The sequence below is a fragment of the Eubalaena glacialis genome, chromosome 4 (assembly GCF_028564815.1).
Source record: "Eubalaena glacialis isolate mEubGla1 chromosome 4, mEubGla1.1.hap2.+ XY, whole genome shotgun sequence".
Classification (NCBI taxonomy): Eukaryota; Metazoa; Chordata; class Mammalia; order Artiodactyla; family Balaenidae; genus Eubalaena; species Eubalaena glacialis.
This window is the reverse complement of record NC_083719.1, coordinates 177,077,051-177,099,415: the sequence shown is the minus strand read 5'-3', so window position 1 is coordinate 177,099,415 and position 22,365 is coordinate 177,077,051. Positions and strand designations below refer to the sequence as shown.

General features: G+C 54.4%; 4 protein-coding genes and 1 non-coding gene across 6 annotated transcripts; 2 read left to right on the top strand and 3 right to left on the bottom strand.

Moving 5' to 3' along the window:
• Window positions 1-7,974: 7,974 nt before the first annotated feature.
• RNASEH2A (ribonuclease H2 subunit A) lies at window positions 7,975-12,386 on the bottom strand. Its single transcript, XM_061190331.1, has 8 exons — window positions 12,166-12,386; window positions 11,882-11,953; window positions 11,630-11,756; window positions 11,448-11,535; window positions 9,594-9,731; window positions 9,400-9,487; window positions 8,290-8,413; window positions 7,975-8,181 (listed from the first exon to the last, which is right to left on the bottom strand). Exons 1-8 carry the CDS (start codon window positions 12,290-12,292, stop codon window positions 8,052-8,054), a joined length of 894 nt encoding a protein of 297 aa, XP_061046314.1. The 5' UTR covers window positions 12,293-12,386; the 3' UTR covers window positions 7,975-8,051.
• Window positions 12,387-12,472: 86 nt separating this feature from the next.
• THSD8 (thrombospondin type 1 domain containing 8) lies at window positions 12,473-15,077 on the bottom strand. The gene is made up of 3 exons (XM_061190334.1): window positions 14,764-15,077; window positions 13,463-13,668; window positions 12,473-12,590 (listed from the first exon to the last, which is right to left on the bottom strand). The coding sequence occupies exons 1-2, from the start codon at window positions 14,960-14,962 to the stop codon at window positions 13,469-13,471; spliced, it is 399 nt and encodes a 132-aa protein (XP_061046317.1). The 5' UTR covers window positions 14,963-15,077; the 3' UTR covers window positions 12,473-12,590; window positions 13,463-13,468.
• Window positions 15,078-15,116: 39 nt separating this feature from the next.
• PRDX2 (peroxiredoxin 2) lies at window positions 15,117-18,237 on the top strand. 2 transcript variants are annotated; one of them, XM_061190332.1, is made up of 6 exons: window positions 15,117-15,227; window positions 15,685-15,789; window positions 15,886-16,039; window positions 16,647-16,769; window positions 16,934-17,064; window positions 17,915-18,237. In XM_061190332.1, exons 2-6 carry the CDS (start codon window positions 15,687-15,689, stop codon window positions 17,998-18,000), a joined length of 597 nt encoding a protein of 198 aa, XP_061046315.1. In that variant the 5' UTR covers window positions 15,117-15,227; window positions 15,685-15,686; the 3' UTR covers window positions 18,001-18,237. The 2 variants fall into 2 exon arrangements, with proteins under 2 accessions (XP_061046315.1, XP_061046316.1); XM_061190333.1 differs by having other exon boundaries at window positions 15,147-15,227; window positions 15,627-15,789.
• TRNAR-UCU (transfer RNA arginine (anticodon UCU)) lies at window positions 17,598-17,670 on the top strand. The gene has a single exon. It is a non-coding gene; the product is annotated as a tRNA-Arg (tRNA).
• Window positions 18,238-20,402: 2,165 nt separating the features above from the next.
• Window positions 20,403-22,238, bottom strand: JUNB (JunB proto-oncogene, AP-1 transcription factor subunit). The gene has a single exon (XM_061190330.1). The coding sequence runs from the start codon at window positions 21,962-21,964 to the stop codon at window positions 20,921-20,923; it is 1,044 nt and encodes a 347-aa protein (XP_061046313.1). The 5' UTR covers window positions 21,965-22,238; the 3' UTR covers window positions 20,403-20,920.
• Between the last annotated feature and the right edge of the window lie 127 nt (window positions 22,239-22,365).

Below are 22,365 nucleotides of genomic sequence, written 5' to 3'. Positions count from 1 at the left end.
TCTTGTGGAGCACCGGCTCTAGGCGCACGGGCTCAGTAGCTGTGGCTCGCAGGCTCTAGAGCGCACTCAGTAGTTGTGGCGCACGGGCTTAGTTGCTCCGCGGCATGTGGGAATCTTCCCGGACCAGGGATCGAACCCGTGTCCCCTGCATTGGCAGGCAGATTCTTAACCACTGTGCCACCAGGTAAGTCCCAAGGGTGTCTTCTTTTTTCCTTCCTCCGCTTCTCCCAAATGCCATTCCTGGACCTAAAGCAAAGGACTGACTCAGATTCAGGATTTGGGTTGTAAACACTTACACTGTAACCACTGGACCGCCAGGGAAGTCCCATGTAAGCACTACTCTTTTTTTTTTTTTTTTTTTTTTTTTTTGGGTGAAGTAGAAAAGAATAGCTTTATTGCTTTGCCAGGCAAAGGGGGCCACAGTGGGCTAATGCCCTCAAAACTGTGCGTCCCAACCCAGGGGAGTTTGGTGAGGAGTTTTATGGCAAAGGTTCAGGGTGAGGTTGCTGATAAGATTAGGGTGTGTGCAGGGTCTGCACCCCTTTAATCTGGTTTCAGGTAATCCTTTGATGAATTTCTCTGGTTCCTTTAATCTGGCCTCAGGTGGTCTTCTCTGGAATGAAGAATGCTACATCTTCCATTTGTTGGGGGTCTTAGTTCTCAATATGTGCAGATTTTTTTCTTTCATCATGTCCTCTCTTGATTGCAAGTCTTTCAGTAGAAGACATTGATGATCAAAACATCTGTCCCTCAATGCTGGGGTAATTCAGCTGTTTGCCCCTGGTGTAGATCATGTCCCTTGGTGCTAGGCCTCCTTTGTATTTGCCCAGATTCTGGCAGAGGTGTCTCGATGTCAAACTCTTTCTCTTTCCCCCAAATAACTCCTCGGTGTAGGAAATCCGGGCTGGTGCAGGCAGGAGGAAGAAGGGAGTGTCCTCAAGGCAAAAGTGGCCTTGGCAGCTGCTAGGATGGCCCCTCTTCTGTTGCCCACTCCTGACTTGGAGTGCTGACTGCTGGGATGGTGGAAGGGGTATGACCAGGGCTTGGCCTTTCCAGGCAAGGGTCCCAGGCGGTCTGGCCTCTAAAGGAATTCTGCAGTCCTCTGCTCTCTTGAAAGAGGATGGCATGGAGAAAACCTCAGAGCATCCGATCAAGCCAGGGGACCCTCCTGGGGCTGTTCCCAAGTCGGCCCCACATTGGGCGCCAAATTTGAAGCTGAATCCGGCCTCTGTACCCTGACACCAAATTAATTCTTGGAGACAGAATTTTGGGTGAAGTAGAAAAGAATAGCTTTATTGCTTTGCCAGGCAAAGGGGGCCACAGTGGGCTAATGCCCTCAAAACTGTGCGTCCCCAGCACTACTCTTAATCCTCCTCCTTATCCACAGGCCCTAGGAGAACCAGTTTCCTCACAGGGGCAATACCCCCTTTAGTTCTGTTCAGTAGAGCAAGATTGGTGGATGTCTCGTGTGTCCAGGCACTGTGCTAAGATAGATAGATCAGGCCCATTCCCTGCCCTCAGTGAAGATGAAATAGCATAAGAGGCGAAGTGTCCCACTGGGAGAGTAGTAGACAGGCATCTTTCAGATGACAGAGACAAACTCAGTTCAAAGTGCCTTTAGCCAAGACAGTGATAAGCTTCAGGAATGGCTGTCTCTAGGTTCTTAAATGATGTTACGAATCTATCTGTTTTTTGTTTTTTTTTCTTGGCTCTACTCTGGGACAGGATCTCCTCACAGTAGCAAAGATGGACCAGCAACTCCATGATTTTATTGATTAAAATGAGCCTAGGGCTTCCCTGGTGGCACAGTGGTTGAGAATCCGCCTGCCAATGCAGGGGACACGGGTTCGAGCCCTGGTCCGGGAAGATCCCACATGCCGCAGAGCAACTGGGCCCGTGAGCCACAACTACTGAGCTTGCGCGTCTGGAGCCTGTGCTCCACAATAAGAGAGGCCGCGATAGTGAGAGGCCCGCGCACCGCGATGAAGAGTGGCCCCCGCTTGCCGCAACTAGAGAAAGCCCTCGCACAGAAACGAAGACCCAACACAGCCAAAAATAAATAAATAAATTTATTAAAAAAAAAAAAATGAGCCTATTTCTCTGTAAAACCAGCAAAGGTCCCAGGGCTGGCTCTCATTGATCCAGCCTCCTCATAAGCCCATTACCAAGCCAATAATTGTGTCAAGGGGCATGCTGTACTCTCACTGGCCTGATCTGGGTTATGCTTATACCTAAAGGTCCGTGGTGGGGTGAGTTCCATCTGAACCACATGGACTGATGATAGGGGAGGGGTGGTCCCCAGAAAAGAAAGTCAGGTGATGAAACCAGGAGAAGGGGAAGGAGTGCTGGTCAGGGAATCATGATATATTGACCACAGAGACTGGTGGTAATGACCTTGACTCTGTAGTGTATCTACCTGGGTTCACATCCCAGTTCTACCGTTTACTCACTCTGTAACTTTGGGCATGTTGCCCAGCACTTATGAGCCTCAGTTTCTTCATGTGTAAAATGGGGATAATAATTGTTCCTCTCGTAGGGTTATTGGGAGAATCGAATGAGTTAATGCAAGTTGTTATGGTTATGCATCACTGTGTAACAAACAACTCTAAACTTAGTGGTGTAAAACAACAATCATTATCTTTCATGGTTCTGGAGTTTCCCTGGGCTCAGCTGGATGGCTATTGTCCAAGGTCTCTCATGCAATTGCGGAGAGTGGCTGGGGCAGAGTCACACTCACGTATCTGGTGGTTGGTACTGGCTCTTGCCTTGGACCTCAGCTAGGGCTGTCAGCCAGAATAACTACACGTGGCCTATCCCAGTGGCTTGGGCTTCCTCATAACATGGCGTTTGGGTTCTAAAGGTACATGTCCCAAGAAAGAGAGCCAGGTGGAAGTTGTCTCACCTTTGACGACCTAGCCTTAGAAGTCAAACTATGCTGGAATTCCCTGGCTGTCCAGTGGTTAGGACTCGGCACTTTCACTGCTGGGGCCCAGGTTCAATCCCTGCTCAGGAAACTAAGATCCTGCAAGCCAGGTGGCGCGGCCAAAACAAAAAAAAAGTCACACAGTGTCACCTCTGCTTTCTATTCACTAATGTAAGTCACTAAAGACAAAAGGGAGGTGCCCTAGACTCCACCTCCTAATGGGAAGGATGTCAAATACAATGCTTAGAAAGTGCCTGGCACATAATTAACACTCAATAAATGCAGACATCATCCATGATCACTGTTGTTGTTGATGATGTTTTATATGTACTGTTATTGTGACAAAGAGGATAAGCAGGCATTCAAGGAAGAGGAGTGAGGTAAGCCTTTGAAGGAGCTCCAGGTAAATGACCAGAACACAGGGAAGGGCATTTCAAGCAGGCCTGAAGATTTCAGGTTCTGGGGAACTCCCAGCTGCTCAGAAAGCCTGGAACAGATCATGGGAGCTGGAGTCAGATCACAGAAGGACTTGAATGCCTGGCAAAACACTTGGACCTGTTGATAAGGGGTATGAGAGCCATGGAAGGTTTAAGCAGGGGAAGGTTCATCAGACTGACACTCTTGCTTGCCACTTACAAGCAGGTCTGGGGGAGGGTGAGACTGGAGGTGAGGGGCATCAGTAAGGACCTTGGGACGAGAACTGAAAGATGGGCAGAAGGCGATGAATGAGAGGGAGTCAGAGGAATAACCCACAAGGCTGTCCTGAGGACAGTGGGACAGATCATTTGAAACTTTCAAGAAGCAGGGGTTGTTTTCAACCTCATTTGAAATAAAACCCTGGGGATCTTTGGCAGGTTTGGTATGGGACCCTGAACTTCACATTTCTTTCTATTTTTTTTTTTTGACTCATATATTCATTCTTTATTTTCCACCCAATTCCATCTTGTGATTCTCTTGGTTCTCTATCACGGTCTTAGGAAGGTTGCCTCAGTTCCAAATGGCTGGACTCCACATTTCGTACTCCCTGGTGAGCTTGAGGCTGCTGGTCTGGGAACCCCACTTTGAATAGCCAGGGATCCCTAGACTTTTGTTAGAAGAAATATTTGCGAGTTACAGCTTTAGGGTACCCACTAGTTTCTGCTTGTCACCAGATGGGAGGAAAGAGGCAAGCAGTTTCTCCTTACCTTTTTTTTTTTTTTTAATATTTATTTATTTATTTTTGGCTGCGTTGGGTCTTAGTTGCGGCACGCAGGATCTTTCGTTGCGGCGCATGGGCTCTTCGTTGCGGTGCACGGACTTTTCGTTGCAGTGCGCAGGCTCAGTAGTTGCGGTATGTGGACTGAGTTGCCCCCGGCATGTTGGATCTTAGTTCTCCAACCAGGGATTGAACCAGCGTCCCCTGCATTGCAAGACTGATTTTTAATTTTTTTTCATTTTTGGCTGCATTTGGTCTTCATGGCTTCGCACGGGCTTTCTCTAGTTGCGGCAAATGCGGGCTACTCTGTTGTGGTGCGCAGGTTTCTCACTGCGGTGGCTTCTCTTGTTGTGGAGCACGGGCTCTAAGCACGAGGGCTTCAGTAGCTGTGGCTCATGGGCTCCAGAGCACAGGCTCAGCAGTTGCGGCGCACGGGCTTAGCTGCTCCACGGCATGGGGGATCTTCCCGGACCAGGGATCGAATCGTGTCCCCTGCATTGGCAGGCAGATTCTTAACCATTGCGCCACCAGGGAAGTCCCTGAAAGACTCATTCTTAATCACTGGACCACCAGGGAAGTCCCTCTCCTTATCTTACCAAGGCAAATTCCATCAGCAGTCAGAGGGCCTATAATTTCAAGATGAACTGTAATTTTAATAATTCTGAGAGGGAAAGAGGCAAGTCTGAGATACTCTGCATATACGGCATAGAAAACGGCAGAATTACAAATGGAATCAGGTTCTGTAATGTCTTGCAACTACAGTGACAACCACAGGCAGAGGCGTGAATAGAAGATGGCTTTAGGTGGGAAAATGGGGTGGTCATGGCTCCTCCCCAACGTCTGCCCTCATCCCTCTGCTCTAGGGCTTTCTTGTAGCCAGGTACTCTCATCTCGGGGTCTCTGCACTTGCTGTTCCCACCGCTTAGAACCCCCTTTACCCTCCAGTTATCTGTTCCACCCCTCTCACCCTTCAGATCTCGGCCAGTCAGGTCCTCAGTCTCCACGAGCCCCAGGCTGGAGCTGGCCTCCCCATATGCACTCCAGGGGCCCTCTGTCCTCAATGGGAGGTTTGGGACCCTTTCTGGCTGGTCAGCACGGGCTCCCCCATGTCCAGCACAGGACACGCATAGAGTGCAGAGGTGCTCTCTCATGAACTGAATTGCACCCACTGCCCCCCCCCAATTCATATGTTGAAGCTCTAACCCCCAGTACCTCAGAATGTAATTATATTTAAAGATAAATCTTTAAAGAGGCAATTAAGGTAAAATGAGGTCCCATGAGTGGGCCCTAATCCAATGAGTGGAGTCCTTAGAAGTAGAGATTAGGACACAGACACACACAGAGGGATGTGATGACATGGGAAAAAGATGGCCATCTACAAGCCAAGGAGAGAGGCCTCAGAAGAAACCAACTCTGCTGATACCTTCATCTCGGACTTTCAGCCTCCAGAACTGTGAGAAAATTAATTTCTGTTGGTTAAGTGCCCCAGTCTATGATATTTCTTATGGCACCCTTGGCTGACTAATACACACTCTATAAATAATACTCCCACAATGCCCTGGGTTTCTGTCATCAGAGCATTTATTAAAAAGTGAAGAGCCATTCTCTCTTCCTTTCCATTAAAATCTCACTATTCTGGTGAATTCCCTGGTGGTCCAGTGGTTAGGACTCTGAGCTTCCACTGCAGGGGGCACGGGTTTCGATCCCTGGTCGGGGAACTAAGATCCCACATGCCGCATGGCGTGGCCAAAATAATTAATTATTTAAAAAAATCAATCTCACTGTTCAGGAGTTCCCTGGTGGTCTAGTGGTTAGGATTCAGTGCTTTCACTGTTGTGGCCCAGATTCAGGGAACTGAGATCCCATAAGCCTTGTGGCCAAAAAAGAAAAAAAACAAAAAAAGTGAAATAAAATCCTACTGTTTACTGTTCAAGTCAAGGTTGTGGGGGGAGGGTCAAGAGTGGGGAGGATGGGAGGATATGGAGTCTCTCCCTACCCCCAGTTACCAATTTTTGACTCTTTACTCCAGATATTCCATTCCCCTTGCCACGGATTACTTCAGGCATAGACATGTCCTACTTTCAGCTAGGGACAGGGTGGCTACTTGGAGATGAGGCCTTTGGAGGTTGAGATGTGATGTCTGGAGCTGTTGCAGCCATCTTGGCACAATAAGAAGTAAAAAAACCCCACCAAAATTGGCAAAACAGAAGATGGATTAAAAAAAGTGTCTTTGATGTTGCTGAGCCACCTGACTTCCAAACTTCTCATGGAGTGAGATAAACCTGTTCTGGTGCAGGCAAAGCTGTGAGAGAAACAAGTGCTCACCTATTGCTCATGGGAGTGCCATTGAGTACAAGCCTCCACAGAGGGGAATTTGGAAATATCTCTACAAATTACAAACCACACAGACCCTCTAACCCAGGAAACCTACCCCTGGGAATTTTTCTACAGACAAAACAGTGTGAGAAATGATAGCAAACCTGTCATTCTCTGCCGTACAAGTTTAACAGCAAGATGCGGGGCAAGTCAAGGTCTATTAAAAGGTGTTAAGGGCTTCCTTGGTGGCACAGTGGTTGAGAATCCGCCTGCCAATGCAGGGGACATGGGTTCAAGCCCTGGTCTGGGAAGATCCCACATGCCGTAGAGCAACTAAGCCCGCGCAACACAACTACTGAGCCTGCGCTCTAGAGCCTGCGAGCCACAACTACTGAAGCCTGCGCGCCTAGAGTCCGTGCTCCACAAGAGAAGCCACCACAATGAGAAGCCCACGCACCGCAACGAAGAGTGGCCCCCACTCGCTGCAAGTAGAGAAAGCCTTCACGCAGCAACAAAGACTCAACGATGTCAAAAATAAATTAACTTTAAAAAAAAAGTGTTAAATAAATTATAGGACAGTCACACCACAGGAATCTGCAGCTGTAATGGGAACAAGGAAGGTTTTTACACACCTATTTGGAATTATCTCCAAGATGTATGTGGTAAAAAGAGCTATGCACACTACCTAAGGAATACTTTGCTTCCATTTGTGTAAAGAAAAAAAAACTTCAGTTAAAATGTATCTGTATGTATGTTTGTAACATGCCAGGATATCTTCAGAGGACCTAGAAGGCACCTGCTATGGTCTGAATGTTTGTGTCCCCCCAAAATTCATGTTGAAATCCTAACCCCCCAAAGAAGATGGTGTTAGGAGGTGGGACCTTTGGGAGGTGATTAGGTCATGCGGGTGGAGCTCTCTCATGAGTGGGATTAGTGCCCTTATAAAAGGGACCCCACAGAGATTCCTCACCCCTTCCACCATGTGAGGACACGGCGAGATGGCAGTTTGTGACCTGGAAGAGGGCCCTCCCCCAAAGCTGACTATGCTGGTACCCTGATCTTGGACTTCCAACCTCCAGAACTGTGAAAAATAAATACATATTGTTTACAAGCTGCCCAGCCTGTGGTATTTCGTTACAGCAGCCCACAAAGGACTGAGACACCCCAATTAGCCCACCAGGGTGCTGCGGGTAGGATGGGAGGGAAGCTTCTCAGCATACTCCTTTCTAATTCTGCATCAAATATACCATGCATTTAAAAAATCAAATCAGGGGCTTCCCTGGTAGTCCAGTGGTTAAGACTCCACACTCCCAATGCAGGGGACCTGGGTTCAATCCCTGGTCAGGGAACTAGATCCCGCATGCCGCAACTAAGATCCCGGCGCAGCCAAATAAATAAATAAATATTTTTAAAAAATCAAATCAAATCAATCAATCAATGTCCATCCTGTTTAAGTTCTATTAGTCAGCAACTCGGTCCAGATGCAGACAGAGCACACCTCCACCCTACCGCCACCCCAAAGCAGAACCTCCACACTTAGTTTTCCTTGAAGAATTTTAATCACAAACTGGGGGTGGGGTGGGTGTGGGAGCAGGTAAAGGGAGTACAGGCTGGCTGCTAGAGAATGGTGGCTGACTCCAGGCCCCGCTCCTGGAAGTACCGATGGGGGAGGCGAGCGCGGGGGCCTTCGTTGAAGTACGACTTGATCCTCCTGAGTCCCTCCTGATGCCCTGTCTGCGAGTCCTCCCTGTGGGAGAGAGGTGGCAACACTGACTTCCGGGGGATCGGCCCTCTCAGGCAGCGCTGAGCCCTGGCCTCTCACCCTCCTTCCTCATAGCACCTCCAGGACACCTACCATGTAACGTCTTCTGCCTCCTTCTCCAGGATGCTCTGGGCTGTGCGCCAACTGAACCGGACAAACTGGGGGAAGCCGAACACAGGGTCCACGTGCTCCCTCAACCACGCTTTTGTCTTGGGATCTGGGGGAAGGGTAGGGTGGACAATGTGATAGCCCTGAGCCCTGCCATAATGTCCCAGCTTCTCAGCTTGGCATCTGAGGCCCTACCACCTCATCTCAGGCCTTCTCTGGAGTACCTGAAGCACCGCCCACTGAGACATCTTCCTGCCTCAGGACCTTTGCACAAGCAGTTCCCCCCAACTCTGCCTGGTCAACAGTTGCTCATGGGGCAGTTTAAGGAGACTGCCCTTGAGACATCTCTCTTACCTCTCCAAGGACATGAGGCATTGAACCAGCATTTGTGGACCACTGAGTTAATGTCCATCTCTCCCATGTAACCACGAACTCAGTGGGCACAGGGAGGTCCTTGTTTGTCTTGCTCATGGCTAAATCCCTAGGGCTTGGCCCTGCAGGTCACATACCAGGTGTTCGGTAAGCACTGAACACAGCCCAAAGTGTCTTTGGCCTGGACCTGGTTTCCTCCCTTTGGCCTCACCTAAGTTCCAATCACAGACTTGCTGTGTTGCCCCACCCAACTACCAAAGGGTTCCTTGAACCCAGCTACTGAATCTTCGCCTCTGCCCTTGTGTGTCTTTGGGAGAGTGGGAGGGGAGGGTCACGATCATTTCCACTTTACAAACAGGGAGACTGAAGCTCCTAATGAAGAGAAAACAATGGATTCAAGCTGGGGCCACTGGACAGCACTGAACAGGAGCCAGAACCCCTTACTCTGCCCTTTGCCCCTTAACAAATGGACAGATGTCCATCGTGAGTCTCAGTCCTTCACTGGGGCTCCAGAGAGAGAGCAGAGAGGGAGGGAGGGAGAAGGGAAGAGGGAGTCTGCCAGCTGGAATCCAACTTTGCCACATTTTGGCCATAAGCAAGTGGCCCCCCTGTCTGGGCCTCAGCCTCTTCTGCTGCAGAGTGGGGGTGGTCAGAACAACTTAGAAAACCTCAGAAGCATGCCAAGCCTGTCTTTTTAGTTTATTGTCACTGCCGTCTGCTCACCATTGGGGTAGCCTGAGCCATAATCAGTGTCCAAGTCCTGCAGTTTTTCCACAAACTTCCAGTTCTTCACAGCCTTGTCTCGGGCCACCTGTGGGCAAGATAGGCACTTGGGATCTCCCTCTTCACGAAGCAGCCATGCTTGCCTCCTGCCCAGGGGGATGTTGGGAGCTGGCCATGGCCAGCAGGGGCCTAACCTTGGCACAGATACTGGCGGCACTGACCACGGGATAGAGGGCATCTGCCTTGGCCTTGACTGTCACCTCAACACCAGGAAAGCGCTGCTGCAGCCGCTCCTGGTATGTCTCTGGGGGCCCCACAGTGTCCACAAACACCTGCCATGGTGACAGAAATGTATTCATTCAACAAACATCCAGAAAAACAACTGTGTAGATGATCCAACTTCACGGCCTTTGCACTTGATGTTCCCACTGCCTGGAATACTCGTCTCTCAGATCATGCCCAGGCTGCATCTTCCTCTCAGGGGTCTCAGCTCAAATATCACCCTCTAAAGAGGCTTTTCCTGATCACACTATATCCATTCTACATTTATTAAGCACCTACTGCATGCCATGGGCTGCTCTACGTGTCAGGGACATAGCAGTAAACACGCCAGAGTAGACACTCTGGTGAGGGCCATAGACAAGAAACAGGATAAATAATAAAGAATAGGGACTTCCCTGGTGGCGCAGTGGTTAAGAATCCATCTGCCAATGCAGGGGACACGGGTTCAAGCTCTGGTCCGGGAAGATCCCACATGCCGCGGAGCAACGAAGCCCGTGCGCTACAACCACTGAGCCTGCGCTCTAGAGCCCGCGAGCCACAATTACTGAGCCCGCGTGCTGCAACTACTGAAGCCCGCGCGCCTAGAGCCTGTGCTGGGCAACAAGAGAAGCCACCGCAATGAGAAGCCCGCGTACCACAATGAAGAGTAGCCCCCGCTCGCCGCAACTAGAGAAAGCCCGCATGCAGCAACAAAGACCCAACGCAGCCAAAAATAAATTAATTAATTAATTAAAATAATAATAATAATAATAATAAAGAATAAGGGAGATCCAGAAGAGATTATAATTTTAAACAATTTGGGGGTGTTCAGGGAAGGTCACTCTGAGGTGGTGACATCTGAATAAAGGCCTGAAGGAAATGAGGGAATGAGCCATAGGGAGACCTGGGAAAGAGTGTTCTAGTGCAAAGGCCCTGAGGTGGGACCATGTCAAGTACGCTGGACAGCAGTACGGGGACCACATGTCTAGAATAGAAATGAGGTCAGAAAAGTAGCAAGAAAAGTAATCTCCAGAGCATTTATTATTCTCAAAAATCACCTTTACTATTTGCTTACCAGCTGCCCATCCATCTCCTCTGATTTGGTCACGAACCCGAGGGCAAGCTCCTTGTCTATCTGCTTCAATACTGCATCGTCAGCTCCACATTCCAGCCCTGGACCTCAGCCACCCCCTCAGCAAGGCCTCCCTTGTTACATTCTCTATCTCAAGTATATTTACCCTCGTGATTCTCTCAAAACGGTCTGTTCTTTGATTTGTAGCACTCGATGCAATGCCAACTTATATTTCTCTCTGGTGATTTAATCTCATTCTCCACTTGCCTGTAAATTTTCCTGATTTAATTCCCACTGTATTCAGAAAATTAAACGTCGAGATTTACATTTCAAAAATGTAAATGACTGTCTGCTGTGTTGGGAGCACATTGTAGGGGAGGGGGCTGGAGGAGGATGGGGCAGGTATCCAGAAGGGGAGGGTGCCCTGGGCTAGGATACAGACTGCGGGCAGGGGGAACAGATGTGGGATTCGTTCTAGACACTGAGCCTTTAGGATATGGAAATAGATTAGATGGAGGTGAGGCTGGGGGCCCCACCATGGTGCTTAGTGGGGCACACATTTAAGGTAGGAAAAACAGTAGGACATCAACAGCAGTAACACACATTCTTGAGGTACTCCAGATATGTCGGATGCAGAATCGTCCATCGCACTTCTATACTCCTATTTTATCCTGAGGTGATCAAATGGGGACAATCCAACCAACAGTTAGCTCACCTGGGCCACTTTCACACCCTGGTCCAACGCATACTGCACCAGTCCAGTAGCTGTATCATGAGACAGGGAGTTCAGGTTGTATTTGACCCTGTGGTGGTGGACAGAGCCCAGTCAACATCGTTCCAGCCACCCATCCCTTCCAGCCCATGATGGCTGCCCCCCCACCCCCCGGGACCCCTCACCGCCCAAGCATGCTGGTAGAGATGAGGTTTGGAGACAGCATGTCCAGTGCCCAGCCCACAAAGTCTCCGTCCTCCTCCATTTTCCCAAAGAGCCTGTCCCGCTCGCTCTCCGACAAGGTCTTTGAGTCTGGGTGGAGGGTTGGGAGAGAAGGGGAGCGGCTGGTTCCTCCAGTTCCTGCTCTCCTCCTCCAGCTTGCACCCGCCCCTGAACATGCCCAGGAACCGCCTCCCTAGATCTACCCCAGGGCTCACCTGCCACTTTCAGGGCCTCCAGATCTGCCAGGCGGGACAGGGGGCAATAGCAGATGGCGTAGACCATGGGGCCTGGGGAAGTGGGGGTCCAAACAGTGAGCACGTGAAAGCCGCCATCTCTATTATATCATCACCGCTTTTTTTTTTCGGTGCCATCACCAATGCCATCGCCATCACCACTATCACCACCACCCCCCCGAGTGAGGTGCAATCCCAGCTCCTGTTCCAGTGCAACTTGCATCCACCTTATCACGCCCCTCCCCCACCCGGCCCTGGGGGCGCACCCAGCACCGGGCCCCGGCCCGCTTCATCGACGCCCAGGACGCAGGGCTCCTTGCGGCACACAGAAGGTACAGGCGAATTCAGGCGACAGCGGCCCGTATTGTCTCTCTCCAGCTCGCTGAGATCCATGCCGCCTCAGCCGCCGCCACCAGCGGCAGGAACAAAGTCTGCAACGGAAGGTCTCTGCGCGCGTTTTCCGCGGGCCCCGAGGCAGTGCTAGCTCTCGACCAATCGCCGCGCAAGACACGCCCCAAACGTTCCCGCCGCCGTTGACGTTTGCGCAGCACACGCCGACGTCGCTGCCGTGCTGCTTCCTGGGAACTGTAGTTTCCGAGGCTGACCGCCGAGCTCTGCGGTTGGGGAACTGGATGGGCGGGGTCGCTTTCTAAGCTCCGCCCGGGTGTCACTGGAGCTCCGCCCGCCGGGGCTAGTGGGAGGAGAGGGAAATAAAGGGGAAATTGAGGGGGGCCTTGAAGGATTCGACCCGGTCAGAGCCTAGAAGGTCAGATACCACTAGACTCCCAGAATACGGTGTCCGCATCACTGAGTTCCTGTCCCCCATCTGGTTTCAGGCTCTTTGTACTCGAAGTCCCTGCCACTCCACACAGTCTAAGCCCCCTGGACTAGGTATCCTGGCTCACGCTGGGCTCAAACCTTCGGACTTGGAGTCCCCCAACTCCCTCTCTCCGTAGCTCACCGGGAGAGCCACTCCCCCCGCCTCTCGCCTGCTTTCTACCCTCTCTCTCATCCGGGCTAAGTCTCTCCTACCCCCGAACCGAGATCCCAGACCTCTAAGGACTCCGGCTCAGAATCTCCGCCCACCACGTAGGCTCCTTTCCCCTCCATCCCCAATTCAGGGTTCATGCTCCCGCCCCCTCTCCCACCCTTCTCCCTCTTTCTCCAACGTCTTAGCGAGGAGCACGCCTCCCAGATTTGTCCACCACTCTAACGACATGTCTCTTTCTATTCCCTGCTCTCAACAGAGCTCACGCCCTCAGACTGTGGGTTTCTGTTCCTCATCAGGGTCCCAGTTCCTCCATCTCCGTTTTCCCCTCCCCGCCCCCACCACCTTTCTTCCTTTCTCCTCGGATATCAGCGGGGCTCACATCTCCTGACTCAGCTCTCCCTTCCCACGCTGCGCTCAAGCCCCAGATTTAGTGCCCCATTGTTCCCTCTTCGAGGCCCTCCTCGTACCCGCCCCCCCAACAGCCCTTCCTCTCTCCCCGCCCACCCTGGGGACCCGCGGCCCCGGATTTGCCCGCCAGCCCCGGCCCCGCCTCCTCCGCGCCCGAGGCTCACCCGGGCTCAGGGCCTCCAGTCGCAGTCGTTCGCCTCGCAGGATGAACAATCCCGTTGCCGGCAGGGCCGCACCTGAACCAGATTCTCGCGGTCCATGAACACCGGGCCCGGCGCTGTGCCCACAGCCTCGCGGCTGCGCTCCTGCTTACCCAGGTCGCAGAAACAGCGCCACTTTCCCCAGGGGCCAAGGGCAGAGTCTTCCAAGTCTAGGGATGGAGGGCCAGGTAGGAGGGAACCTATCCTCCCCACCCCCCAGGGAGGGAGGAGGATAAAGACACTAACAAATCACAACAGTTCGTATGTGCTTCTGTGCCAGGTACCCTGCCATAGATTATCTCTAATCTTACCATTAGTCCCAGGTGGGGAAACTGAGAGAGAACAAGCCACCCTTCCAAGCTCACACAACTGGTGAATGGCCCAGAGGGACTGCAAAATGACACTTCCCACCTGTGCCTGCCTGTCCAGTTGGGAATGTGGTACAACACCCTTGGTGTCCACCATCTGAAGGTGACTCCTCTCTTCAGGGGCATGATCTTGAGCCTGTCCAACTGGCACAGTGTCACCTGACCAGCAGGGTTGCCAGGTGGTAAATTAAATGACATAATTGTCATAACGAAGGTACTTAAAGCCGCTGGCGATGTGCTAGCACATAATACAAAGACAATTATGATCACTTTCAAAGCACCTACAACGTTTATCAGATGCCCTTCACAACCCTTCTTTTACTGACTCTTCCCTACAGCCCTAGTTGACAGGTCTTAACCCAAATCTTGGCTCACAAAGTTCTGACACCTCATGAGCTCGCCAAGCCTCTGCCAGACAACACTGGCCTCTTTCCAGTCCTCTGTCAGGCCTTTTGGCCTTGGCACTTGCTGTTCCAACTCCCTGGTGCACTCTTCCCCCTAAATCTTCGCATTTTGGGGTTTTGCTTGTCATTCCGGCTGCATTGGTTACCTATCTTCAGCCGGGCCTTCTCTGACTTCAGAAGTTTACCTGCACCCTGCCTTTTCTATCTCCGCCTTTCCCAGAACTTATCCATGAGTTTATGGATATGTCTGCGTCGTTATTTATTGCCTGCTCACGTCCCTTCTCCCCGTGTAAGCTGCTTAAAGACAGTCTCTATCTCAATTTACAGATGAGAAAACTGAGCCTCAGAGAAAAGTAATCAGCCCGAGGGGCGCCGCCAGTGCATAGGTGGGCAGAGATTTGAAGTCCCTGAAGGAGGGTCTATTTGCAGCCAGATGGTGAAGTGGGGCAATGAAGCACCTTTCTGCACTATCACAGCCGCAGCCTGCAGTTACCTTTCTCCGGATGCTGCAGCCGCAGCTGCTCCCAGGTGTCCCCTTCTCCCTGCTCGCCGAAGTATTGGTAGTCGGGGGAGACCTGGGCAGGGGTTGCCAGCAGCAGGAGCATCAGAGGCGGCAGCAGTAGTGCCACACCGCTCCGGGCCATGCCGGACTCAACCGACCCCAGCGCGCTCCAAAGAGGAGCCCCGCGCATCACCCCCGCGGGCCGACGCAGTGGTCGGGGCCGGAGGCTGCGCGTCTCCCCCTGCCGCCCGCGGGCAAGTGGTCGCGGCCGGCTCCTCTTTCCCTCCCCTGCGCTTGCAGTGGACCCGACCGCTCCGCTCGTCCGCCCACCCCTCCGTCCTATGCGTCATGGTTCGGGCCTAATATAAAAGGCTCCAAGGCCCAGGACTCACTTCGCCCTGCGAAAGCGAGTCTGTGCGTCTGCGAGTCCGTGCGTCCCGCCCTTGCCCACGCAGGTATGGACACCTGGAGTGCATCGGGCTGCGGGGAGCCCCCTTGGAGCAGCTCGGGCCCTATCCAGACCTCAGCGCTGGCCGCCTTTGTTTTCCGCCCCCCGTAGTGGCTGCCTTTGTCCTTGCGGGGAAAACCGAGGCCAGAGCCTTGGAGTGCAGGCCGCATCCCCAGGCTCCCCGCCCCCAGCTCGCGGCATCTCCTCCTGGGGCGGTGGGCTTGTGCGACCGCGCTCAGGCCGACACACTTACTGGGGGCCGGCCGGCAGCTGTCCGGCCCCTCTAGCTGTCCAGGGGGGCGGGTCTCCCAAAGTCTCAAGGCCGTGGCAACCTGGTCCCGGAGAGGGTGCGAGGCAGTGCTGCTGCTTCCGCCGCTCTGACTCAGTAACTGGGCCCGGTACGCAGCGTGACCTTGGGAAGCGAGTCCAGGGCGCACTGACCGGGCGGGGGTCTCGGCTTTCAGTCATGACCTCCGGCAACGCGCACATCGGAAAGCCCGCCCCGGAATTCCAGGCCACCGCCGTGGTGGATGGCGCCTTCAAGGAGGTGAAGCTTTCAGACTACAAAGGTGAGGGCGGCCTGGAGGGGGCCCTGGTGGGGGCGGGGCACAGGCATTAGAGGGACTGAGCCCTAACTCCTTGTCTATTCCCACCCCCTTCCCCAGGAAAATACTTGGTCCTCTTTTTCTACCCGCTGGACTTTACCTTTGTGTGCCCCACGGAGATCATCGCTTTCAGTGAGCGTGCCGAGGAGTTCCACAAGCTGAACTGCGATGTGCTGGGCGTCTCTGTCGACTCTCAGTTCACCCACCTGGCTTGGTATGAGTGGGGACCAGTAAGGAGGGAGGGTGCAGCTAAACCTACACCTCTATAGGGTCTGAGTTGTGTGTTCTCATGGCCGGTGCTCAACCTCTGCGCCTCCCTTTCCCATCAAGAAGATAATGGAAATAGTGATTCCCAAGTCCTCAACGATGATGCCAGTAATTAGCTTTTGGAAACTAGTTTCGTGGCGTAGAGAGTTGGCAGATGCTTTTTTTCACTTAGGGCAACACAGCCTCCCTCCCATGAACTATTTCAGCAAGGTGGAAACTCCAGTTCAAGAGAGTGAAGGGCTGGGCCCAATGACGCAGAGCTAGAGAGAGGAGGATGGGGACTCTGCAGGTTCTCTGCCTCAAGGTGCTGGAAACCACCAGCACATGTGAAGCCACTTTGCTAGAGTATTAGCTGAGTCTTCCCAGCTGTGAGAAGCAGCCCTAGCACCCACTTCAGGGTGGGGTGGGTGGCGCTCCCCGGGAGTTGCTCAAAAGCCCCTTATCTCTCACCTCCAGCACTCCCTCTCCAGCCCTTATCACAGCCAGGCCCAAAGGGTGAGGACCCTGCTGTGCCAGGCATCCTGAGGTCCCAGCCCTGTCTCCCCCACCCTCAGGATCAACACCCCCCGGAAGGAGGGAGGCTTGGGCCCCCTGAACATCCCCCTGCTGGCTGATGTAACCAGAAGCTTGTCCCGTGATTATGGCGTACTGAAGGAAGATGAGGGCATCGCCTACAGGTACTGTGGGACCCTCAGGAAGCCCCCATCCTCAGGGTGAGGGGACCACCCTTGGGTGATGCCCTCCCTGCCCCCAGCCCTGCGGCTAGCAGGAAGTCGGTGCTCCCTCCCTGGGTCCTGACAGTGGGAACTCTGGTTCCTCACTGTGAACTCTGATATCTCAGGGGCCTCTTTATCATCGATGGCAAGGGTGTCCTTCGCCAGATCACCATCAATGATTTGCCTGTGGGGCGCTCCGTGGATGAGGCTCTGCGGCTGGTCCAGGCCTTCCAGTACACAGATGAGCATGGGGAAGGTGAGCCAAAACCCACATTCACATGTGTTCACACATGGGTACATATGCAGCCCCTCTGTCATGCACACATACATTCACTGCCCGCTCTGTCGCTTGTGTGGGGTGGATGTGAGGGCCCCAAAGAAGATTTAACTCAGGGCCTTGTCTGCAGGAAGTTTCTAGTCTGGTGGGAGAGATACCCCAATATAAGGGTGGGGAGCTGGGGAGGTAATAGAAATCTATAGAAGGTATTTGAGAAGGCCTGTACCAAGGCAGGCTTGAATGTTAGTTGGATCAGAGTATCTTCTCATGTGAAGGCCACAGCCTGACCACAGGCCCTCAAAGTCCACTGGGGCTGGGGCTAAGAGAGAAAGATGCAATTAAAGGAGCCAGAAAGAAATTAAAATGTCAGCCAGGGAATTCCCTGGCGGTCCAGTGGTTAGGACTCTTGCACTTTTACTGCCGAGGGCTCGAGTTTCCCCTGGTCGGGGAAACTTAAGATCCCACAAGCCACACGGTGCGGCCAAAAAAATAAATTAAATAAAATAGGGACTTCCCTGGTGGTCCAGTGGTTGGGACTCTGCACTTCTACTGCAGGGGCCACGGGTTCAATCCCTGGTTGGGGAACTAAGATCCCGCATGCCACATGGTGTGGCCAAAATAAATAAATAAATAAAATGTCAGAAAATCCTACAGCTGGGCTTGGAGGGCTTCTCTTACCATGTGGCATGGTCTTAGGCCTGGACCACTTGGCTCCAGGCTTTTTCTTCTGCAACTCATGCTCTTGCTTTGCCTCTTTTTGTCCCCTCACTACTGCTCTACCTTGAATATGGCACTCTAGCCTCATATGTGCACCCCTGTTTTTCCACAGTCTGTCCCGCTGGCTGGATGCCAGGCAGTGACACAATCAAGCCCAACGTGGACGACAGCAAGGAATATTTCTCCAAACACAACTAGGCTGGCAGAGGGGTGGCAAGCTTGGGCTCTTGGCCCCCATCTGTGCCCCTACCTGGGTGCCCCATACTGACCCAGGAAAGGCCCCTTCAGACTCTACAGCCCATGACCCCAGAGGGCTAGGCCAAGGCCTTCTCAAGCTACCAGCTGAGAGCTGGTGAATGGTGACCCCCTCCTTGGAGCCCACATAGCTGAGAACAGGCCTAGAGGTGACTAATAAAGTATTAGGGACAGATGTAAGTCTGTGTTGGTGTGATTTGTCCTGGCATGGTACCACCCCCCCACCCCCTTCTCCAGGCTGCGGCCTGGGAAACTGACATTGTAGTTACTGATCTCCACCACAAGGTGGCAGCCTTGCATCATGCTCACTGCTTACTCTCCTCCCTCTTTCTCCTTGGCCTGAAGACGGGTGGAGGGGCCGGGGGCGATGGCGCTGTTTGCCCCTTGCAGGGAGCAAGTCCCAGGCTGCCTTACAACCTGAAACCTGGCCATGCAGGGCAGCGCCCACACCTAAACAGCAGCCAGCCTGGGCTCAAATGCCGCTTAAGAGCTGTGATCTTCCCTGGTTCTCTTCAACAGCAAAATGGGAATAAAGACAACCTACATTTCACCATTTCACGTTAAAAGAGATGAAGTACGTGAAGCTCAGGGCTCTGTTAATGATTATTAGGACCAAGTTCCTGGGGCTGGAAGAAGGTAGGGACCTAATCCTGACCATAGAACCAAGAGAGGGAGCTTGAGGTAGAGGCACAGTCCCTGCTGCAAGTTCTACACCACCCCAGGTTGGAAGGGCTGTGCCTCTGCCCCTGAAGTGGAAGGATGAGGGTTAGGCTGGGAGGCAGGTGTTAGGAGCAAGACAGTGTTTGAAGGAGCTCAGTTTGATGCTGTGCATGTTCAGGCAAGTGGCTTTGCCACTCGGAGCCCCCATTTCCTTCCACAGAACAGGACTGACAAGCTCATTTAATCCATAGACCCATTATTAATATTGCTATCCAGCCTAATGCCCTCCAAGGTCACTCATCTCAGCCTTGGGATTTTATCTACACTCCTCCCCAAGGCCCTGCGTGGTCTTCCCTGACCTCATCTCCCCACTCCTGGTTCACTCCATTGCAGCACACAGCCTTCTTGCTGTTCTTTAACAGGCTGATCTTGTTCTGGCCACAGAAGCTTTGCGTGTGCTGTTCCCTCTGCCAGAACGCTGTTACTCAGGATTTTCTCAGGGCTCAGCTTCAAAGCTGCTGAAAGATCGCCTCATTTAAGTTCCACGTTCCCAATCCATTCTCCAAAGCAGCTCACCTCCCCAGCCCCATCACTACCACTTCGACCATTTTTTTCTCTTCCTAGCACTTACCACCATCTCGGAATCATGTTTGCTTGTTTATTGTCTGTCGGCCCTGGTCCAGTCTGTGAGTGACTCCAGGGCCAGGTCGTTCAGTATTTTATAAATGAATTAACGAAGCGTCTGTTCTACCCCACCTCGCCCCTGTGGCTTGGTTTCTCGATCTGTTTTTCTCTGCTGCTCTGGGGGCTTCCAGCTCCGAAGCCAGCCAGATCCCCATCGGGGCTCACCAGCCGCCCTCGCACCCGTCACAGCTGCGGGGGAGGCAGCCCCATGAGAGGGCGGCGGCGGCGCCCGGCGGCCCGAGCAGCCGCCCCGGCAGGACCAGACCTGGCAGTCGCCCCGCTCCCGGCCTGGCACCCGGGAGGGGAAACTGGCAGGCGGGCACCGCCCTTCCTGGCGGGGGTGGGGAGGGGATCGCGGCGGCAACGACGCGCAGGCAACTGCATCCCCCTGTCCGGGTCAGGTCAGACGGAGCTGGCGTGGGCTCGGCAGGACCCAGGCACCAGCCCGATGGGGGAGACTCTGGGGTGGCTCCCGGGGTTCTGGAGTGCGGCCCGCCCACCGCGGACGCTCTGGACCCAGGCCTGGGGCTTTCCGGGCCTTGGTAGCCGCCAGCCTGGGAAAATCCCGGCCCCTTTCCCGGCGCCGCGGCCCTGCCCGGCAGAGCGGGGGAGGGGATTCCCGGAATCTGCCCAGAGACCGCCGTCGCGTCACTGGGCAGAATCAGCCCATGTTTGGACAGCTCTTCCGTAGCGTCAGCGGGGAAAGCCCCGGCGCGCGCGGCTGGGCGGGGCCGCGCCTGCGCACTGCGTGTTTCGCCCCAGGCATCCTGTCCCCCGGTGCTGGGGAGTTGCGGGACCTGGTTCCCGCCCTGCACCTTCCAACCCGGGAGATCAGGGGACGCAAAAAGGGTTGGACACCCAGGCTGGGGACGCAAGATGTCTGAACAAAGCTGGCGAGATTGACACAGTTACAGGAGCAAGCCACAAACCGCAGTGGGGTGGGGGCATCCCAGTACTCTCCTCCCTCCGCCCGCCCGGCTTGGAAAAAAAGACAACAGAAATTAATAAAGAACCTTTTTTTTTTTTACTTAAATAGATTCAATAAAAAGTAAGAACAACAAACGCACACACACAAACAAACACATCTTAAAATAAATTCTTTAGAGACCGACTGTGCGTTTCTTCCCCACAGTACGGTGCAGAGGGGGGGAGGGCAGGGGGCGGGGGTCCCCTCCCCAGTATCTCCGAGGGCTTGAGTACCGGTCGGCGGGGCCAGCTCCGCCGCAATCACCCCCTCCTCCCCTCCCTGTTAAATACACAAATATATTATATTCAATATGAATTGAGTCCAGCAGAAAAAAAAATACAAAAAAAAAAAAACACAAAAAACGTGGAAGGGGGGCTTGTAAACGTCGAGGTGGAAGGACTGGCCGCAGAGCGGGCGGGCAGGAGTCCAGTGTGGTTTGTGGCGCCCCCAGGCCCCGGGGCCGGTGCCCACCGCCTGCCCCCTCGCCCCATGGGAGGCGTGCGCCCAGCCGTCCAGGTTGGGAAAATGTCTGTACGGGGGATAGGTGGGCGCTCAGAAGGCGTGTCCCTTGACCCCAAGCAGTAGCTGGCAGCCGTTGCTGACGTGGGTCATGACCTTCTGTTTGAGCTGGGCCACCTGCTCGCGGAGGAGGCCGGCAGTGCTGGACAGCCCCGCGTTCTCGGCCTTGAGTGTCTTCACCTTGTCCTCCAGGCGCGCGATGCGCTCCAGCTTCCGCTTCCGGCACTTGGTGGCCGCCAGCCGGTTCCGCAGCCGCTTGCGCTCTACTTTGATGCGCTCCTGGTCTTCCATGTTGATGGGGGACACCGGCGGCGTGGCGTCGCGGCTGCGCGCCTCAGGCACGGTCTGCGGTTCCTCCTTGAAGGTGGAGGCGCCGCGGCCCAGGCCCAGCTGAGCCGGGTGACCGCCGGCGAAGGGCGGCGCGTGTGGGAGGTAGCTGATGGTGGCCGTCGGGTACGAGCTCCCAGTCCCGACGGTGGCCCCGGCTCCTCCGGAGGTCGCAGAGGCTGGAGAATAGCTGCTGAGGTTGGTGTAGACGGGAGGCGGCTCCGGGCCGGCATATACGCCCCCGGGCCCGGCCGGGGGCCCCCCGCTGGCGCCCAGGGACACGTTGGGGGGCGTCACGTGGTTCATCTTGTGCAGGTCGTCCAGGGCTTTTACAAAGCCGTCGGCGAAGCCTTCCTGCTCCTCGGTGACGCCGCCCCCTGCGCCCCCCGCACCTCCACCACTGCCACCCCCGCGGGGGTAAAAGTACTGTCCCGGGGGCGTGGGCGTCGTCGTGATCACGCCGTTGCTGTTGGGGACGATCAGGCGCTCCAGCTCCGATGAGGCGAGCTTGAGCGACGCGCCGGTGTCCGAGCCCTGGCTGGAAAAGTAGCTGCCGCCACCGCTGCCCTCTGGGCCGGGGCCCCGCGCTCCGGGTGCTTTAAGATTTCGGTAGGGGTCGGCCAGGTTGAGCGCCAGGCTGGGTTTCAGGAGTTTGTAGTCGTGTAGAGAGAGGCCGCCCGGGGTCCGGCCGTATCCGGCCGCTGCGTATGAGTCGTCGTGGTAGAAGGGCTGTTCCATTTTAGTGCACATCCGGGCGGCCCGGGCGGTCTGAGGGTCCCTGCGGGGCCGCCCCGGGCCTCGCTGCAGCGAGACGCGCGCAGTCCGCGGAGGTGGCTGGACCAGGTGTCTGGACGCGCGTTCCCGGGGGCCTGTACGGGCCGAGAGAGGCCAGCAGGCGGCTGTGCACGGAAGCTCTGTGCGGTTTCTCTAGCCCCTCTGCCCCCCTCTGGCGCACTCGCTTTCTTCGTGTTGCGTCCCCCTTGCTCCCCGCTCCCCGTTGGCTCCGATGCTGGCCTGGACGCGCTCAAGGTCCCGGCCGCTCAGCCGGAGCCACAAGCCTTTATACGGCGATTGTCAGCTGCGGAAGTGCGCTCCGATTGGCGGTCGCCCGAGCCGGGCCCCCGCTCCCCCCTCCTGGAGCGTGGGGAAGG

What these genes read in the sequence shown, in the direction of transcription:
- RNASEH2A (XM_061190331.1), bottom strand. Translation starts at nt 12,292, where the DNA reads ATGGATCTCAGCGAGCTGGAGAGAGACAATACGGGCCGCTGTCGCCTG. An exon ending in GGAGGCCCTGAAAGTGGCAG is followed by an intron (nt 11,757 to 11,881) that starts GTGAGCCCTGGG and finishes CCCTCCACCCAG; the next exon opens with ACTCAAAGACCTTGTCGGAG. An exon ending in TGGCTCAGGCTACCCCAATG is followed by an intron (nt 8,414 to 9,399) that starts GTGAGCAGACGG and finishes CCCTTCCCCCAG; the next exon opens with ATCCCAAGACAAAAGCGTGG.
- THSD8 (XM_061190334.1), bottom strand. Translation starts at nt 14,962, where the DNA reads ATGCGCGGGGCTCCTCTTTGGAGCGCGCTGGGGTCGGTTGAGTCCGGC. An exon ending in GCTGCAGCATCCGGAGAAAG is followed by an intron (nt 13,669 to 14,763) that starts GTAACTGCAGGC and finishes CTCCATCCCTAG; the next exon opens with ACTTGGAAGACTCTGCCCTT.
- PRDX2 (XM_061190332.1), top strand. Translation starts at nt 15,687, where the DNA reads ATGACCTCCGGCAACGCGCACATCGGAAAGCCCGCCCCGGAATTCCAG. An exon ending in CAGTTCACCCACCTGGCTTG is followed by an intron (nt 16,040 to 16,646) that starts GTATGAGTGGGG and finishes CCCCACCCTCAG; the next exon opens with GATCAACACCCCCCGGAAGG. An exon ending in CACAGATGAGCATGGGGAAG is followed by an intron (nt 17,065 to 17,914) that starts GTGAGCCAAAAC and finishes GTTTTTCCACAG; the next exon opens with TCTGTCCCGCTGGCTGGATG.
- JUNB (XM_061190330.1), bottom strand. Translation starts at nt 21,964, where the DNA reads ATGTGCACTAAAATGGAACAGCCCTTCTACCACGACGACTCATACGCA.